General features: G+C 37.5%; 2 protein-coding genes across 4 annotated transcripts; both read right to left on the bottom strand.

Moving 5' to 3' along the window:
• On the bottom strand, positions 1-7,058 carry snx12 (sorting nexin 12). The gene is made up of 5 exons (XM_051937317.1): positions 6,675-7,058; positions 4,490-4,585; positions 4,079-4,203; positions 2,995-3,651; positions 1-863 (listed from the first exon to the last, which is right to left on the bottom strand). The coding sequence occupies exons 1-4, from the start codon at positions 6,837-6,839 to the stop codon at positions 3,549-3,551; spliced, it is 489 nt and encodes a 162-aa protein (XP_051793277.1). The 5' UTR covers positions 6,840-7,058; the 3' UTR covers positions 1-863; positions 2,995-3,548.
• A 6,532-nt stretch (positions 7,059-13,590) lies between these two features.
• Positions 13,591-17,475, bottom strand: LOC110970723 (cytokine receptor common subunit gamma-like). Of its 3 annotated transcripts, none has more exons than XM_051937762.1 (7): positions 17,346-17,475; positions 16,467-16,557; positions 15,884-16,050; positions 15,541-15,674; positions 15,256-15,421; positions 14,558-14,706; positions 13,591-13,975 (listed from the first exon to the last, which is right to left on the bottom strand). In XM_051937762.1, the coding sequence occupies exons 1-6, from the start codon at positions 17,458-17,460 to the stop codon at positions 14,597-14,599; spliced, it is 783 nt and encodes a 260-aa protein (XP_051793722.1). In that variant the 5' UTR covers positions 17,461-17,475; the 3' UTR covers positions 13,591-13,975; positions 14,558-14,596. The 3 variants fall into 3 exon arrangements, with proteins under 3 accessions (XP_051793722.1, XP_051793723.1, XP_051793724.1); XM_051937763.1 differs by having other exon boundaries at positions 14,558-14,690; XM_051937764.1 differs by lacking the exon at positions 14,558-14,706.
• Positions 17,476-17,478: the final 3 nt, after the last annotated feature.

Here is a 17,478-nt window from a genome sequence, read left to right as displayed (position 1 = left end):
CAGCAGGCAGCAGGAAATTTAATTGGTGGACAGAATTAACAAGGAAGTTCCTCGTCACCCATAGTGGAACTGCGATGATAGCATGTATTAATACACTTCACAATAATATTGATAGAAAGAATAAAACAGCCGAAAATAAGCACAAAATAAGCCTCGTTTTAGAGATCAAGAAACCAGATGCTGATTATGCCTTTAGACAATGAAATATTGTTCATATAATGAACCTTTTGTCACAGTGCTTAGATATGGTTATTTGCCTAACTTAACATTCCCGATAGCTGATTTGACAACACACAGCCAAAATGCAGGCGTGGCGATGGAGCTAAGACAGCAGAGTTAAAACAAGTAATTGTGAAACAATCCTTTATAAGAGCATGGATCTCAGGGGGGAAAATATACTGAGTGGAATGACGTGTCTCTGTCTTTTCATGTTGCTACATGTTGCTCGACTTTGGGAGGTTGTCATCAAAATCACATCTTCGCTAGCAAACGAAAACACCAATCAAAGCAGGAAATTACTGTTTTTTTTTTGTTTTCTTAAAACGATCAAATCAATTCAAAAGACATTCAGAAAACATAATAATCACTGTAAAAAAATCTATGATAAAATGGCTAAAAAATATACGGCACATGTCGTCTTTTTCACGGATTACTGAATCAAAATAATGTACAGACAGTATGTGGAATGACTGAATGGAGACAACAAACAATTTATACATTGGATCTCTTAAGTTTTGTCCAGGAGCAAAAGCTGTGTTTTTCCTACACCGTTGATACTTATCAGTTCTGACATTCCCATCAGCTTTATAATGATGTGATGTAGAAATAAATGTACATGGGGCAGGTGCAGCAGTCTGTACTGTCTTTGCAACAAAGAGAGAGAGACAGAAAAGAGAGAAAAGGTCATGAGAAATAATACACAAGCACGTCCAAGCCACAAGTGGGTTCGGTAAGTGCAGAATTCAGTGATGCACACCGACTAATGAAATTATTCACAGAAAATATCACAAGATGAGCAAATGAGGGTGGGTCCATACAGTACAACAGCACCCTTGTTTTTTCATTTTGGGCAATTTTACTCCTAGACTTTGCACGTCCTTATTGATATCATGCATTTTTTTTTTATTTATTAGAGGTGGCAGTTTCTTGGGCTTTAAGGTCTGCATGCAGAGACAATGAGCATAGTTGCACCAGCGTGGTCTTTCAAATCATCCAATTTAGGTGTACACCGATTTACCCTCCTGTCGTCCTCATTTACGGGCACCGAAAAATATTGTTTACTTGTCTGAGAAAAATCCCAAAATTCAGCAAAAACAAATCCCAAATTTCTGAAAATGTGCAGAACCTTCAGGAAGAAAATTCCAATAATTCCTTAAAAGTTTCCCTTAAAAGTTTTATTCTTTAAAAAAAATCCCCCAAATGTGGCAAGAAAATTCCTGCAAATATTTTCAAAAAATGAGTAAAAATCTTCCAAAAAATTAGTAAAAATATCTAACATGATTACATATATATCAGTAAAACCTCTATGTTTTTCTTCAAGAACATTCAGGAAAAAAAATCAACCAAAATCCAGTTAATTTTACTGGATTTTGGTTGAATTTTTGTGAATGTTCTTAAGAAACATCATTAAAATGTCTTTTTTCCCCACCAAAAAAATGTTCAAATTTTTCATAAAAATGTTGAAAATGTGGACATCAGAACACCCCCCCCCCCCCCCCCACACACACACACACACACACACACACACACATTCAAACTTTAAAACAGATCAGTTTGACCTGTAGGATGACATGAGGGTTAAAAGTGCCACAGAAAAGTGGAATAAATTGGACATTCTGGTTACAAGCATCTGGAGGTGCAATCAGCAGACGTAATGTATTCTCTGAAAATATACTGAAATGTAATCGTTCCTTTTTTTTGAATCATGCATGCAGTTTTCGTGACATGGTGTCAGAACTGAGCTGAGGTGCAGCAGACTTCACCAATAAGCATCATGCAATGCAGGTTCTTATTTCTTTTTTTTTTGCCATTATATGCAACGATGCTCAAGACTTGCATGTGACCAATAAGCAGACAACGATATTTGACTTGCTGCTACATGTATGGACATTAAATTCAACCGATTTAGTTCATTAGATACACACTTCATCTAATGAACTGCATATGTTGACGTTTAATGTTAAGTGCTAGTCTCAGATGCAAGGCGTAACTTGAACATAAAATTGCAGGATACATGATGATAGAATTGGCTGCTTCAGACGCAGACATTTCTGTACAATATATCCAATGTATGGCGAAAAAAACATTAATTTAGGGAAATAAAGATCTGAATCAACAGATATGGTGATCAGAGGAGTGTAAAGTAAATTACCAGCAAGACTGACACACACATATATATGTATTTGTATGTATATTGCAAAGAAAGCGTGCAAGTGTGCCATGCAGTCAATGATTAGTGTGATTGATAATGGCAATGTGCCAGTATTAGTTTGAAGAGAAATGCTTCAAAGGAGCTCTAGGTATGGGTCATGTACAGTACGTATTCACTATTAAACAATAGTTCACATAACTCAACACACTAGTGGTGGTTTGTCTTCCCACTGGCCAGGATACTGGTGGACTGAGAAACTTCTGCGAGCCAGTTTATGAGGCATGGTTGAATAATTTTAGTACATTTATTACCAATTAGCAGCTTATTAGCACACTTTTTTTTTTAATCTACATGCTAGAAAATGTGCAAAACTGGCTTGCAGAATGTTCTTCCCTTTGCAACACACCATGATCATTGCAACATTTTTGGGAAATTAACTGGATGCTTTGATGGAACAACCAGAGACTATGTGTGGCATATTTACAGGATAATTTACATATGGCATTAGCGTTGGTTTACTCAAGTATTTGTGAACTATCGCCTTTGGTCTTTTCCAGTGCCCATGCAACCACCTTTAACTTCCAGAAAGCTCTTAGAGACAGGATAAAGTAAAGCAAACTTACTTCATTCATACCTAAAAAAACACAACAAAAACACAAAGAGAACAAAACAGGATCAGAACTCTCATTGTACAGTGTGCATGCATCCCTATGGTACACATTAGCGCCAGCACACGCATTTAGACATTATTCTACTTTATTCACATTATATTACAATCATGTATATATGACACTCATTGGAGGAAAGCCTGACTGTGTCGCACATTACGTTCATTCCTGAAAATTGTGATTGAAGAGTCAAATATTCACGATACGACGACAACTACCGAGCAGTGCTTTCCTCATTGTACAGTTATAAAACAAATGCACGAGGGAGAGAGGAGTCACAGAGTCGCCTGAAACATTATCAACGTGTCCTCAAGTATAGCTGAAGAGCACTCTAACTCCGAGAGAAAGTGAATATAGCTTTGTAATGTTATACACAGAGGGAGAGAAGAAGAGGCAAATAAAGCAGACAGAGAGAGAGAGATTGAAAGAAGTCATGAGGGAAGAGAAAGGCAAGGCTGTCCTACACTCCCACAGTTTAACCCCCACCTGCCCACCTCCCTCAGTAACCCTTAGTGTCGTACTTTTCCAGGAATGTAGTTACGGTCAATGCTTTCCTCTTGCAGAAACATGTGAAGACAGCGCTCGTTCTGGGCCAAGGGGTGACCTGCAATTCTATAGAATCACACACACACAAAGAGATGGACACGATTCACTCCCTGCTTGGTTTTAATGCCTTCTGTGGTGGCTGCTAAAATGCAATTGTGGATTAGTTCGTTGGTGCTCCTTTTCCAGACACAGATTAGACTAAGCCTTCTGTGGGGCCTGATGGTTTTGGCAGTGTCTAACTCGGGTAAATATGTGAGTTTCTCTTTAGACCGACACATTTTGTGTGGCTATAGAACTCAGTGACGGCTTTGATGCACATTTTACCAGATTTAACCAAAGAGCTCAATGACAAAAGATCACAAATGTGTCTTGTAGATAATTTGTTGGCAAGCCAATATAATTCCAAAAGTATCTTTTACACATAAATGCATTCAATGTGTCAAATGAAATTTTCTAGTATGTATCTTAATGGTGGAATGATGAGCAAGCTGACCTGTTGATGAACTGCTCCAAGCCCGATCGCCGCTCCTCAATGAAAGACTCCTCAAAAAGGCCCTCATCCCCACGGAATGGCAACTGTCTCTTCAGGGCTTTGCCCGGCAGAGGGGGTACTACAATCTAAGGTGGCAGGGGTCAAAACAAATCACAGAGAAAGTCCACACTCGCTGAGCTATAAAGTCTAAACTGCAGCACATTTAAACTCATGTAGAATGACAATGCATAGAAATATGTAGGATTATTCAACACAGTCAATTAGAAGATGACACAAAAGTTAGATTTTTGTATATCAGCACCAAAGAATTACTCCTTATTTGACATCATGAGTGGGATCATATTGTTCCACCTGTAACAGCGGTCACTTGTTTGTACCAGCCAGCTGCATTAATTATTACTGTTCACTCACCTTACTGTCTCTTTCCAGCTCATTCTTTAACCACTCAAAGTCACTGTATCTTCTCCTCACGCAGGAATCCTTCAATTTGAAAATGGGAAGGTTTGTCTGGATACAGAAGGGAAAAGCAAAATGGTTTGTATCAAATTCAATAGTTTGCACAAAGCAGCTGCTGAAAAGTGAGGACAGATCCTGCTCAACAAACGGCAATTATTTTGACTGGAGGATGAAAGAATTACAACCAGGATAAAAGGCACACTCCTTCTTTGCAGATTAAAAATGTTGCGAGCCTTCTGAAATAAATGCCTTCCACTTTACTACCTTGAGTGCTTGAACCTGGATATTTTATGCCATTTTATTGGTTCTAATTCTTCCTCCCTGATCAAGTGCTATTCCTTTCTACAAGCACCGGTTGTTTGAAGCACACTACCAGAGGTCCTGCCACTTTTCTGCTTTATTTTCACCGAGTGCTGATAGAGGAGTAAACTCATGAGATCAACACTGAATGGTCAAACATGCTAACTACTGCTGCAAAATATGTTATTATTTTCATTAATAATAATCATAGGTGGCAATTAAAATTACACATTTGCAGAGGCTTGGATGTTATCTTTACATTGCATATAAAATTTTACAATGACAGATAAATGAAGCAAGTCCTAGCTTTAGAGGAGGGGCTGCATCACTTGACCGTATTAGGTATTTAAATTATCTATCAATTACTACATGTTTCAATTAATTTCCTAAAAGTTTGCTGCATCAGTCATTTATTACTGAATTTATCTGTCAGTATCATACATGCTTTGCAGCTTGTTGTGTTGTGCTTACTTGAAACACAACTAAAGAATCTTGTATCACAGACAGCAGAAGACTTTCTTGTTTGATCAGAAATGCTGATTCTGGTTTCAAATGACACCAGCGGATCTAAGTGATTCATTCATGTAACTGTCTCTCTGCGTGACCCCTTTTGCACGACTTTCCAAGGACTTCCACTGATTCACTGCTGCAACAGTGAGTGGGAACGAATGAAACACGAAGCCTTCCAGTCAAGGTTGGCATCTGTTAACTGGGCCGATATGGATTTGTTTGGGTTTGTCCCTCACTGCATTCAGAGCTATTATCCAAAACTTGAACCCCTCACACAAGGTAGCCCATGGTGTAATGAGGCCATGACGTTGGTGCTGAATAAAAACATTGTCGTGGTGAAAACAGCACCTTGTTTACATTGTGTTGGGCAAAACTCTCCTAGGAGACAGCTGCACCACAAAATGAAGATTTGTAGGCAAGACAGGCCTGGTAAGCTGCAATTACGCAATTACCGTGTCTGTCCTGTGTCAGCATCAGCTTCCTGAAACTGTTCTTTAAAATTAGCTGTGTTAGTGATTTTCTGTCTCACACTATTACAAGATTAACTTCCGACCTACTTGGCGAGGAAGTTAAAGTTACTACCGTGGCTACTTCGGCTACTACTGACACCCCCTTATTATTTTTAATTTAAATGAACCCAACTTTACTGCATGCCATTTCTCCCGTTTCCAGAAACCCGCACGACATTGTTAGCATTCCTCATTTAGCTACGCAACCTTTTCCTTTAATATCAAGGTGTAACGTTATTTCTCCTGCATATTTAACTGAGGAATATTACCTAGTAACGTTGTGTTGTGTTTTATAATGTTATCAATATATGTAGTCAGTGCCAAACATGTAGCTAAGCCAATAATGGTAAATTACTCCTCGTTTTGTTGACAGTAGTTAGGTGCTCGTAGCGTTAGCAGTTAGCTTCGCGGTGTCTCCTGGAACTCCCACATTTTCACACAGGCGTATGTTTCATCCACTTCTTTTTATTTACTTAACAACACAGCATTAAACTATAACTACAACAGTGACATGTCTGGCGTTTGTAAACCTATTTTCACTAAATCAAAGTTCTACCTGCCAGCTGGCCAACTACACCAACACAACCACAAGCTAGGCCGCTGGCAATCCCCGGTCCTCGAGTTTTACTCGCACGCCATCTTGAGCGACTCCGGGCGCCTAACGTCAACGTCACGGCCCCGTCACCTGCGCTGACCGAAGCCAAGCGACTACACATGCTAACTAGCTCGCAACAACACTGTAATTATCAGTTAGCTTAGCGGATAAAAGCTAATGCTGCAACAAGGTGTTGTGTGGGTTTTTTTTGCGGCTCGACACCTACCCTCATACGAACTTCGTAAGTTGTGTAACGGCCCCGTCCGACTCCGATTATTTGTGGATCATAAACATCTATTTCCAGAAAATTGCTGGGGGGGCCGTAAGCATCCGACAGGTCCTGGGGCTTGGAATTCAACCGGCGAGTATCGGCCACCACAGGATCTGACATTTTCTCGGGCTGTTAATTTTAAGACGACCAACGGAGAATGAGCGTCAAACCGGCTAAATACACAGGGAAGTGTTAAATCTCATCTGAAGGCATCGATTGATTGCCGATCGGTTCAGCTGGGGGAAGTAGCTGACTTGAGTCGCTCTCTTCTCGCGGGGGCCAGCCGCCCTGCGCCCTGCCCTTCTTGAATCTGAAAAATGCGTTGACTCAGTTCCGTACTGTCCGGGACACTGACTCCGCACTCCCTCTAACGGACACTGGGGAAACTGGACGGGATACACGGGCCTCTGATACCTCAAATCCAGTGGTTGAAGTTGTACAAATCATGAGAAAATTGACAAAAACAGATAAGAGGAATAAAACAGAGACTAAACAACCTAATTGCTCAAAACAATGTTCCATAATTTCAGCTGAAGAAGTTCTTTATTTTAGGGATTTTTCCCCCCACATAGGCTGCTTTATGTGGTTCTCTTCAGTACTAAATGTTATTGTTTTTATTGGAATTACTTGGTTTGCTGGCAGGTAATAGCATAAAATTACTTTTTAAAAAACATTTTAAAAATCTGGTAAACTGCAGATTATTTTCTCAATTAACTGATTAACAATTTGATCTATAAAGCATCAGAAAGCAGTGAGAAATGACCAGCATCTTGTAATATTTAGCTCAATATGACAACAATCCAGAACCCAAAAATGTTAAATGTGTTTTATTTGAAGGGATGCAAATTCAGCAAATTCTTTCCAAGGTCTTTTTATTATTAAACAAAAAGTATCAATGCAACACATAATACAAAGTACAAAGGACTTTTTTATATTTTCTCATAAAGATTAATGCAAACATATGAGTTTAAAAATAATAAATGTGCATGTTACATGAAGAAAGGAAATAATAATAAAAAATAAGGAAATAAATAAAAGAAAGAAAAAGAAAAAATATGTGTGTGGGGGGGGGGGGCTAGGGAAACAGTGGGCTATTCAGAAACTATAGTCATAGGTCTCTGAAAGAAATCGAGAAACGGACGCCATAATTTATAAAATTTTGTTTCAGAGCTACGGATTGTATATCTGATTTTTTCTAGATCTAAACAGGACATTATATCTTTTATCCATTGTGCATGCGAAGGGGATGAAGAATCTTTCCACTTAAGCAATATAGCACGTCTGGCCAATAATAACATGTTCTGCTTACAAAATATTTAAAACATGATCAAATCCTGTTGTCAAAATAATATTTTTTGCTTTTTAGAGTTCAAGGAAAATTTTTCATTTCTTTCCATCATATTTTTGGGGTTCTGTTTGCAAAGTGGCTCTTTAAAGAACCTCTTGCTCAAAGGTTGTGTGTGATTCTTCTATGGCACTACCATTTTTGGTTCCAGCAGCTTTATTTTTCTGAGTTCAGGATATAGACATGAACAGAAAAAGTAGGTTAAAAAACATCCAACAGGTGGAAAAAGTACTTTATAAGATCAAAATTAGAGCTGCAATCGATTGGTTGTCAGCTATTAAATTAAATGATGACTATTTTGCTAATCAATCATTCAGTTTGAGATTTTTTAAAGAAAAAATCTAAATGCTCTGATTTCATCCTTTTAAGTTGGAGTATTTTCAAATTTTTTCACTCATTTATGACTTTAATCTGAACATCTCTGAATTGTGGACAAAACATGAAATTCGACACCATCATCTTGGACTCAGGGAGAAACATTTTTCACCGCCAACATCTTACAGATCAAACAATATTAAGGATTAAAGTAATCATTAGTTACAGTCTTAATTAAGATACACAACAATATAACAATTATGAAGCTGGGATGAAGCCAATATGACATTATTTTTAAGAGCATTACATGATACTCTTTCAACAGAATATTATCATGTTGTGTTGCCACTTTCTAATAGGGAAAGCAGTAACTTAATAATGTATAACGAATTATTCAGGAGTCCTCTTGGGTCAGTTGGAAGCCCTTAATGTTGCCATTAACTTTGGCTGGCATTTATCCTCTATTTGGTAACAATGCAGTTATTTAATAATTCATTAACAAGATGCCAATCGGTTTCCTGCTTTCTGGTATTCCATCAAGTTTGCGGTTATAAATGATGATGAACTGTTGGACTGTTAAAAACAGAACTTGGTCTTTTTCTTGTTAAATGAATGGCAAAATGTGATGTTAGAGGGAATGAACACTATAAGCCAAAAGGATTTTATAGATCTGGCAACCCCAGTGGTACAAATGAAGCATTTTTTGTTTGTTTGTTTGTGTGCTATTGAAGTGTTTTTTTAAATTATTATTTAAATCAACCATGATTGTTTCTTTTAATAAAGTTGATAGTTTAAATGTTGCAAATCCTTTACAAAGAGAGTCATCTTAGAAAGTACTGCAATTAACATGACTAACTGAATGAGTTTACAGGGATTTAAATAGTATGAAGACCAATAATCATATTATCACTTTGATAATCTATTTGTTTGTTTTTGTTTTTCTGCCTTCATCCAACTCTACATTATACCAATGCTCAGTTTAAAGTTAATGATAACTTATTAACTTATTTTAAATGTTCTAAAACAAATATACCCCACAAAAACACTTACAAGGGAGTCGTGTTCTCCAAATATATTAGAATTGACTTTCACACTAACTACTCAATTGCTTGCATGAAGCAACAGAGTCGAGATCATATTTCACATATAAAGTGGACAGATGAACATTTTCTCATTTATGCATTTGGATGTATTTTATTACATGTTTTGCAAAAGGTTAAATAGATTAAAATGGTCTGTATTTCAATACAAATCATCAGCTTATCACCAAGCTCAGTGTAAGGAGATGAGTAACATGTCATAGTTGCTGATACACAAAAAAACATCCAAGTGGGATGAAAATATAGGAAGTCAGTTTTTTTTCTTTTTAACTATTGCTTCACACTGTTCTGGAGAATTAAGTCCTTTTTCTGGTTTGCTGATACAGATTTTCTTTTTTTGTGTGACTTTTCTTCAAGAACAAATTACATTTCTTATTTCTAACACGAGTTTCAAAGTCTGTTTTCAAGATGCAATTGTCCTCATGCACACCTAAGTCTGAACCCTAATGTTATCTTAATGTATTATATATATATATATGTGTGTGTGTGTGTGTGTGTGTGTGTGTGTGTGTGTGTGTGTGTGTGTGTGTGTGTCTGTGTCTGTGTGTACTTGTTTCTGCTATACCGGTGGGGACTTTGACCTGACTATTTGCTATAAAGGTGGGGACTTGTCTTACGGTGGGGACCTAAAATGAGGTCCCCACGGGTGGCAACACCGTTTTCTTGGCCATGTTGTTGTTAATAAAAAATGTAAAAGTGCAAAAACGTTTGTTTAGGGTTAGGCATTGATTTGGTGATGGTTAAGGTTAGGGTTAGGGTAAGGGTTAGGAGTTAGATATGAATGGGAGTCAATGGTAAGTCCCCACCGGTATAGAAAAACGAAAACTGTGTGTGTGTGTGTGTGTGTGTGTGTGTGTGTGTGTCTCCATGACACTTCACTGTTCACTGGTTCTGTTGAACTAGTGAAATGTGTCTATATATATATATATATATATATATATATATATATAGCTTAAGTTCATTAGATCACCTGTCATTAAATCCAAATTTTCAAAGTGAAAGTCATATTATTATGTGTTAGGAAACAAAAAATCTTAATATTATGTATCACCTCCTTTGGCCCTGATAACCATAGACATAATAAAGAGTAGACGCCGCTTGGGCTGCTGCGCAGCGAGAAATACGGCCGCCATCTTGGTCCGGTCACCCGCTCCACTCAGCGCTGTTTGACAGCGCATTTAATCCATCTTTAACTCTGAATATTAAACTGATTTTCACATGTTTTTTATTTGTATTTTTTTGCTGCAAACGTCATACATGTAGCTGTGATACAGGACAAATGGTTCGGCGTATTTTAATATTCATAGCGGGATTAACAGTAATAGAATAATCTGATATTAAGCTCGACTGTAGACAGGTATTTTGCTGTAAACACACACACTAATATATGTTAGAGAAGCAGATAATGGCAGTAAAGTCAATTATTTTAATAATTTGAAGAGACAATCTATGATTACGCTATATATACATATATAAACAAAATACTGACTAATGAACACATATTTCTATATAAAACTATATATATACATATATATATATATATGTATATTATCATTTTCTGATATATCTTTTTAAATATATATGTATGAATTATATTGATAGTTTATATATGATTTATATAATAATTTTCTCTGATATATTGATTATATTAATACTCCACATATGATTTATATATATTATGTTTTCTGATATATTGATTATATTGATACTCCATACATGATTTATATATGTAGTATGATTTTCTCTGATATATAACTTTTATCTAATATATATACATATATGTGAATGATGTTGATACTCCATCTATGATTTATATGTATATATTGGTGAAAGCAGTTTTTCCACAATGAAGCACATCAAGTCAAAAGAGAGAAACAGGCTCACAGATGACACACTTTTTCACCTCATGCAGATTGGATGCACAAATATTGACATTGACGTCCACGCCATTGTGCAACAGCAGGCACAGCCACAAGTTTCTCATTAAAAGAGGACTGGCCTACTGATGATGCTGATGATGACGATGATGATGATGATGACAATGGTGGTGTTGGTGGTCATGGTGAGGGTATTCATGGACAATGTTAAAATGTAAAAACAAATAAGTGTTGTTTAAAAATGCACAAAATAAGTTCTGTAATTGCAATTAATGTTTTTCTATAGCTCCCTGCCATCTTTGAGATGGGTTGATTTGTATTTTTCATGTATTCATGGAGAATGTTAAAATGTAAAAAAAGTGTAGTTTAAAAATGCACAAAATAAGTTCTGTAATTGGAATTAATGTTATGTTTTTCTGTAGCTCCCTGCCATCTTTGAGATGGGTTGATTTGTATGTTTTATTCATAAGAGCCCTTTGCACTTGGGAAAAAAATGTTTTTTATTTTTTGTTGGCTTCAAACCTTTTGTATTCTCATTTTCAAAGAAGATTCCAACTTTTATACATGCATTTGAGCATGAAAATGTGAAGTTATTGTACTGTATGTTGGGCCAATAAACATATATTATACAAACGTGTAAAATGGCAGATTTATCATATCTGTTTAAGTGTGCTGTCTTATGCGGCCCTCTGGTAGTGTTGACAAAAAAATGTGGCCCTCTCCATCATTTAAGTTGCCCATCCCTGGTCTAAAGGTTCAAACTAACAGCGATCTAATCAGGAACTTAGAAGATATCAGTCCTTGGACTGTCTAAAAGTTAAAGCTAACAGAATCTAGTGTGGGACTTAGAAATTTTCAGCCCTCAGACTGTGTGAAAGCTCAGGTCCTGAGGACTTGGGAGGTCTTGAGGCTTTGCAAAGTCGTGGAACTGTGGGTTCAACCCTCCAACACAAAGGCTGAAGTCCAACCTCCTGAGAAAAACGGTCGAGTTGAGACTCAAGTTAAAAAAAACAACAAAAAAAAGATGATAAATGTGCAAAAAATAGTAGCATTAGCATCTGAGTGAGTAGCTCAGGATGTAAGAAGAGACACTGTTGAGTAGAAGGTAGTAGGTTCAAGACCCACTACTGATAGTTTTCTTTCTTTGTCTTTTGTCTAAATTTTTCAAAAAAATTTAAGACGAGTCTGGTCTTGAATCAGCAACCTGCAGCTCCATAGGCAAGCCCTTTACTCACTGAGCTACAGATCAGTTAAAAAAACATAATTTCGTCGTCCCTTTGTCATCGCAGTTTCCAAGTGACCACAGGGGTGGAGCCAAGGCGGAGTCTAGGTGGAGTCAGGGCGGAGAGTAGGCGGGGAGGTGGGTGGTGGCTTCCCCCCTCTACTCCACCTCCCCCCACTGCCCCCTCTACACCCCCACCACCCACCACACCTTCCCCCGTCCGACGAGTTTTTCGAAAATTCGAGTCTCGACGGGTTTCCCGAGTTTCTGGAGTTTCCACCAGGTTGGAGGCAGAAGAACTTGTCATCACGAGGTGTTGAAGTCGGCAAGGATGGAGTGACTTTTAACAGTGACTAGAAGGAAGACGACTAGAAGAATAGGTTTTTCCTCACCATCCCTATAATCCATGTCGTCGGCTCCACAGAAACGAAGGAAGGTCAGCTTTTATCAACCTCCATCCAGATGTTCAACTTGATATCTTTGAGATTTTTAGCACCACAAACCTTTAGTATCACATTTTATTATCATTTATTAGAACTTTAATGGAATCTACCAGCAGATTTAGTTTTTGTTGAGAAACTTTATTCTTGTCGTCGTGGGACTGCAGTATTTAAAACTGTTCCTTCTATTCCACTCAAGTTATTTTAATTGTCGATTAGTCTCTAATAAACCAAATACTAAATTGGATTAGTTAAGAGGTTTAAGTTTTTGTCATATTTTAAATATGACAAAAGAATATAAAAATAAAGCGTCTTGAGACAATTTCACCTGTAATTGGCGTATCCGTATGCCACAGGCTACGGGTACGGGTCCGTATCTGTGGACACTACGTTTATCGAAGGGGGAACCAGACTGCACTAAGTGTGGTCGAATATAGAGGGAGGTTTTGTGGGTTTTTAAGGCTGATAGTGATTATTAGTGAGACATTTGGAGCAGATAATCATTTGCAGTAAATGAAAGTATTTAAAATCTTGGAGTTAAACTTAGAAGAACACAAACTCTAACAGAAAACTTTGTTGATACGTTTTTGTTTTGTTTACAGATGTTAAGTAAACCATTACAGAAACATAAAAATACTTTAGTAATCAGCAGTACTGTTAATTTAGGGTAGTGACAGCAAGAATAATAAATTTAAGCACTAGACTATAGATCGATTTTTATACATGATACAATTTATCAATTTTCTGATCCTTGCATTTCAAGCAGCAGATGTGTCAGACTTTTGACAAGCTCGGCCTTTATTTAGACACCTAGTAAACTCCTAAATAAAACCTTGCTGCTGCTGCTTAGGTTAGGCTGTAAAAGTGAAAGATAAAAAAGGATGGCTCTTCTGGTTCATTCGATGCGATGGAGAAGGAAATGGCTTGGGAATCACAGGGATGATGATGATTCTGAACCTGTATGGGAGGTAATGACATTTTCACTCTCAGATAATCATATCAACAACAACTAATCTGCATTCATTTTAATTTACTCTAGCTCCTTAGCACTGTAACTGAGTAAAAAAAGGAATGAGGAAATAATTATTTCATTATTTGTGGGCTCCATATTCGAGCTTGTGTTGGATTTTACATGTCAAAAGGCTAAAAATGCACTAAAATAAGTTAATTTTCTTCTATCATCACTTACAGTTACATCTAGTGTAAAAAGTTACATCTTATAGAAAGCTCCTGGCCATGGATACCAGGGTGAATTGGTAAACAACCAAAACAAATAAGACAAAAGCAGGAAATAAGTCAACATTGCTCATGTTCAGGCCACACTAACTGCAACTAACAGCATTTATGCAGGATGATGTTGCAGTTTAGAGAAGTGGACCCGAATGCAGGACTCAGGAAGCAGGTTGCAAAAGCAATCAGCAAATTTTAATGACTAATGAGATGTTGCAAGATACAGAAATCTGCACAGGCAAGCAAAAACACAGACTGAAACAGGATCCAGTGTTCAGACTAAAGGTACAAAGATCAAAATGTCAAAACCTGTGAAAAGCCTAGTAGGCCAATGGTATGATGCCTCCCTCAAAGACAAAGAACAAGTAGACCAGCTAAGGAAGGAGGTAACCAGCGGCAAAGTGAACATCGATAGAACCCAGCTTCCTGGCAGGCTGAAGCCCTAGAAAAAACAGAAACTGAAGCAGAATCCAGTGTTCAAACCAAAGGTACAAAGAACAAAATGAAGCACAAGCTGAAAAAAACCTGGAGGGCACGGCACAAAGCTTATACGAAGTTAAGAACTGACATCTGAATGGGAAGTTTATATGGACACAGGAGGAAACAATTGCAACTAAAGCCCAAAACTATGACAGACAAACGAGCCAATCCACCTTTCATGGTGCAGTAATATTATGACTAATAGGATGAGAGTGAGGGTGCCCACCACATATTTCTAACTAAGCTGTGACTGTGGAGTCACAGCATAGTTAGAGAGAATTAGTGAAAAAGTGATTAACAGCATTCTCAAATATGCAGAAAATAAGTGATGAGGCACATTTAACCAAATTGTAGCCACATTTAAGTACTATTAATAACATCTACATTCTTTAAACATGTCCATACCCTAATTGTATGATGTTTTGGAAAAACTGACACTTCCACTTTCTAGTGGTTGTCTGTTGAAAGTCATTGATTACTTTATTCTTTCAATAGATATTGAATTTCTACACAGGAGACACTTTTACCTGTGTGGCTGTTGGATCCCCAGACCACAGGCTCACTCCAGTCGCTCCAGAAGATAGACTGTCCACAGGTGTCATCCACTCTGCTCCGCACTTGCAGCTCATATCGGGAGGAACTGGAGGGCAAGTTGATGCCGTAGCTCTGAACCCCATTACTGACCGGAAAACGCTGGAACATAAAACAGAGATAAGAGGAAAGAAAGTTGGGAATGAAAGACAAAAAAAGAAAGAAAAGGAAGAGAAATAAAGAGTTGAAACATCTTTTTTTATTTTTTCCAGATTACCTACCTGCTCCGTCCTGTCGTTTATCTTGTAGCGGACTTCACTCTCCACACACTGGGATTTAGTCTGGTTCCAGTAAAACCACAGGTTGGAGTCAGATCCATTCTTCACAGTCACGTTGCTTGGTGGATTTAACTTGACTGGAGGGTTAGTGTGACACATTCAGTGGTCAGCATAATTTGCAGCCTTTTTAGGTTCAGCAAACATTGCTTTAGTTTAAAAAAAATACATATGTAAGTTACAGTAGGTGTGAGAATATCTCCCACTGAGTATCTCTCCTCTGTTATTCAGTTTATTATTATGATGAGAATATCTCAGTTTTATGTTTTACATCAGTAAATATGCATACCTTTATTTTTGAGTTCATGTGTCTTGAGAAAAGTTTTGTTGCCATGGACTAGTGTTGTGTAAAATGAGTTGAATCTTTTGGTTTCCTGATAGGGCTGGTAGCATCCAGTGATCACACCATTCTCTGACAGATAGGTGGCGCACTCCTTTTCCTTTTCATGATGGAACCTGTACAGAGAGAACTATTCAGTCATTCACAGAAAGCAAAGTACGCAGCCATGCCAGCTGGAAATATAATAAATCACATAATAATCAGGAAATCTGCACGGGGAAGACTGATTGTTCAAGTTTTTCAGAATGATATATAAACAATTAACATATTAAATTAACATGCATGACACATTTGTAATATATAAATAGAGATGAAACAACACATAAAATTTAGCTGAACATGAAAACACCTCATAAATTTCACTTGTGGAGAATTTAGCACCACACTCACTGCTGACTTGCGAACAAAATCAGTGCTGCATACAGGAACAGGCCTTTGATGAGGACTTTTACTTCGACCTTTCACTCATTTACCATATTTCATTCTAAGCTATGGGTTTATAAATTAAGTTTTGTTTGGAGCTGTTACAAACCAGCTGGAGAAGGTGTAATTGACTTCTGGAGCCCGCTTTTGATTCCAGGAACAGTGAACATGTTGCAGATGCACCACCAAACAATCCACATCTGCCAGAAACACAAGAGAGACCGACAGGATAGATTCATGATAAAAATAAAACCAGAAACTAATAAAGGTGGACTCTGTAGGAAGCTGGCTAGACTTATTTTGACCTTGCTAGCAGTTAGCATGAGTCAGGTTTACCACCCATCTCGCTCCTCACCTTTATTCCTGAACATGTATGAGCACAAAAATGCAAAGGAAACACTTCCTGCATTTCAGTTTTCATTGCACACACAGACACAGAGCAGACAGCTAGTGGACTGTGAGGAGGTATTTGTTAAATCTGACAAAAGGGAACTGGAGTAAAATCCCAAATGTAATAATACACAATGGACCTACACAAGTAGCAATAAACTGATAGCAGTGCAATGACACACACACACACACACACACACACACACACACACACACACACACACACACACACACACACACACACACACACACACACACACACACACACACACACACACACACATACCTATTTCTAAGATGCTTTCCTTTTTAAGAATGGTGTGAAATATGTAGCTAAAATCACTCATGCACTGTTAACATTGCAAAGTTCTTCGGTAATTATGGAATATTCTCTAATATTATACATAGTGGATTCAAATTGTGGTAGGTTAGTGTGAAACAACAGGATTAGATCTGTCAAAAAAACAAACAAAACATAAGTAAGCTTAATGTTTTGACAAATCTAAATATCCTAAAAATAGCACAAAGAGTTTAATTTTATCATCAAAGTTACTTATAATTTAAAAAACGTGGATAGATAATCTTCCCGTGCTCTTACCTGGAGGCTTTTCGGCAAACGCATGTCCGACCAGGCAGAGAAACAGAAGCAGTGAAGTCGACATGGTTGGGGACAGAAACAGAATGTTAGGAGAACTTCTACATCTGTGTGTCATTGGCTGCTATCGACTATT

Source organism: Acanthochromis polyacanthus, chromosome 17 (genome assembly GCF_021347895.1).
Source record: "Acanthochromis polyacanthus isolate Apoly-LR-REF ecotype Palm Island chromosome 17, KAUST_Apoly_ChrSc, whole genome shotgun sequence".
NCBI classification, from domain to species: Eukaryota; Metazoa; Chordata; class Actinopteri; family Pomacentridae; genus Acanthochromis; species Acanthochromis polyacanthus.
Note: the sequence above shows the minus strand (reverse complement) of the source record. Positions and strands in the feature narration are given on the sequence as shown.